We start from the raw sequence: 2163 nt of genomic DNA, 5'->3' as shown, positions 1-2163 counted from the left end.
GGCTTGTAATCATACAAGATACCAGCTCTGGAGGCAGAAGTTATCAGGAATCCAGTTTTTAAAAAACGCTGGAAGACAGAAAGTCTCGCGTGACTTACACAATTTCTCCCTTGCAGCCCCCTAAACCCTTGTGAACACGTGAACAATGGATTAGCACGCGAGGGAGTCCAGTCACGGCCCGCAGCGCCGCCTTCGCGGGCCGCGCCAGCTGCTGCAACGTGCGCCCGTCTCGTCTCGCAGAACCTGTTTCCGCACGCCCTCACCCCACCCTTGAGTTCCAAAAATGTCCACGGCTGCTCCCACACCCTTCCATTCCGAGGAGCTCTCCAGACCCCAACCATATCTAGTCTCCACAGCGGCAGGTCTCCTCGAACTCCCCGAGTCGCCCCCCGCCGGCCTTGCGGTTTTAAGGGTTATAAACCCCACGCTCCGGCGCGCACTTAGGCACCTGGTGCCGGGTGTTGCCGCTGCGTACCAGCTAAAATAAAGCGCTTTGTAAGTTTTTGAGCCTGCCTCATTTTTGATTTACAACAAGTATCTTGCTTCATAAGGGACCAAATGGTCCTTCCTATAACGTGCAAACATTTTTTTCTCTTGAAAAACGTAACTTCGAGCACCCTGCTACCGCGGCACTAGACCGGCTCTAGGACCCAGCGCAGTGCACGTGGCGGCCGGACGGGCAGGCAGCGCCGCGTCTCTGACGTCATCGGCGCGCGCCGCCTGGGTGGGAGCGCGGAGACGCTCGTCTCTCACGCGCCATGGCGGCTCCAGTCCAGGCCCCTCAGCCAGGGGGTGGAAAGCGCAAAGGCAAGGCTCAGTACGTGCAGGCCAAGCGGGCTCGGCGCGGCGATGCAGTCGGGCCGCGGCAGCTGGAGCCTGGACTGCAGGGGATCCTCATCACTTGCAATATGAACGAACGCAAATGCGTGGAGGAGGCCTACAGCTTGCTCAACGAGTACGGCGATGACTTGTACGGGCCCGAAAAGGTACTGGCGTGGGTGGGGAAGGCCGGCCGGCCGGCCTGCGGAGCCGGGGAGGAGAGGGGCGGGCAGCGCGGCTGGTTTTCTGCGAGTTGGCTTTGGCGGAATCTGGGTGGACGCGCCTGACACCTTTTGAAGTTCTGCTCCTTAATCACACTTGCTCTCGTTTATTGATGTTTGTACGGGCCAGGGGATGTGCTTCTCGCAGCGACCTTGTGCAGTTGGCTGTAGTAGTTGGCGTGTGTTTACCCTAAATCATAGTATTTCAGAAGTAGTCATTTACCAGTTTCAAATAAAAATGCGTTTTAAAAAGCAAAATCGTTTGTGTGGGACTTGGTGGCACATGCCTGTAATCCCAGCACCGGGATTGAGGCAGGAAGATCTCTGTGAGTTCCAGTCCAGCCTGGGCTACAAAGTGAGCTCAAGATCAGCCTCAACTGCACAGGGAAACCCTGTCCTAAATAAACAAAAAGTTAAAACTTTTCTACCGTTACTACTTAAACCCCTATTTTCCCATCGTGGTTTAAAAATCATGCTATTATTGGCTTAGAATCTGTGCCAGTATGCACATGTGTACCCTGAGGAATTAGGTGAAAGTTGGTACGGAGGATCCCATCATTTACTGGCGCTTGGACTTAGGCATGAGCAAGTTCATTCTGCTGAAATAGATTGTTTTGAAGTACATGATATAGACTATAGTAATGGCTCCTTAAATAATCATAGTTATTAGTATTTAATTGATAAACCCATTAGTAGGTCTGAGAACGGGGCAGCAAATGGGTACTCCATCTATGCTAGTACCTTAAGCAAGTGCTTCTTTTTAAAAAAAACTTAATTTTTTTTATTAGTACATATATGTCATATATATCGATCACATTCATCATAGGGAATTTCTGCCTGTACATAAAATATAACTTGATTCTAGGGCCGGCCAGATAGCGGATTAAAGCTCCGCTTAGGCACATGCAGGGACTGGCGCAGGATCCCCAGCTTTCTGTGCCTGTCCTGCCCCCAGGGAGCGCTGAGACAGTGAGCAAGACTGGGTGTGGAGCTGCGCGCCTGTAATCCCAGGATTTGGGAGGTTGAAAACAGGAGGATCACTATGAGTCGGAGCTACGTAGTGAGACCCTGTAGACCCTGTACTAAATACAAAAATAAATAAATAAATAAAATAAAATATATA

General features: G+C 51.2%; 1 protein-coding gene across 1 annotated transcript in view; it reads left to right on the top strand.

Annotated features, from left to right (window-relative positions):
- The first annotated feature begins 707 nt into the window (after positions 1 to 707).
- Thumpd1 (THUMP domain containing 1) overlaps positions 708 to 2163 on the top strand; it is a 5350-nt gene continuing 3894 nt past the window's right edge. Inside the window, exon 1 of the mRNA XM_004622868.2 lies at positions 708 to 986. Coding sequence (XP_004622925.1) covers positions 759 to 986 — 228 coding nt within the window. The 5' untranslated portion in view covers positions 708 to 758. The remainder of the gene's footprint in view (positions 987 to 2163) is intronic.

The sequence above is a fragment of the Octodon degus genome, unplaced genomic scaffold, assembly GCF_000260255.1.
Source record: "Octodon degus isolate 3935 unplaced genomic scaffold, OctDeg1.0 scaffold00001, whole genome shotgun sequence".
In the NCBI taxonomy this organism is placed as follows: Eukaryota; Metazoa; Chordata; class Mammalia; order Rodentia; family Octodontidae; genus Octodon; species Octodon degus.
The sequence above is the reverse complement of the archived record's forward strand: the minus strand, read 5'-3'. Positions and strand labels throughout refer to the sequence as shown.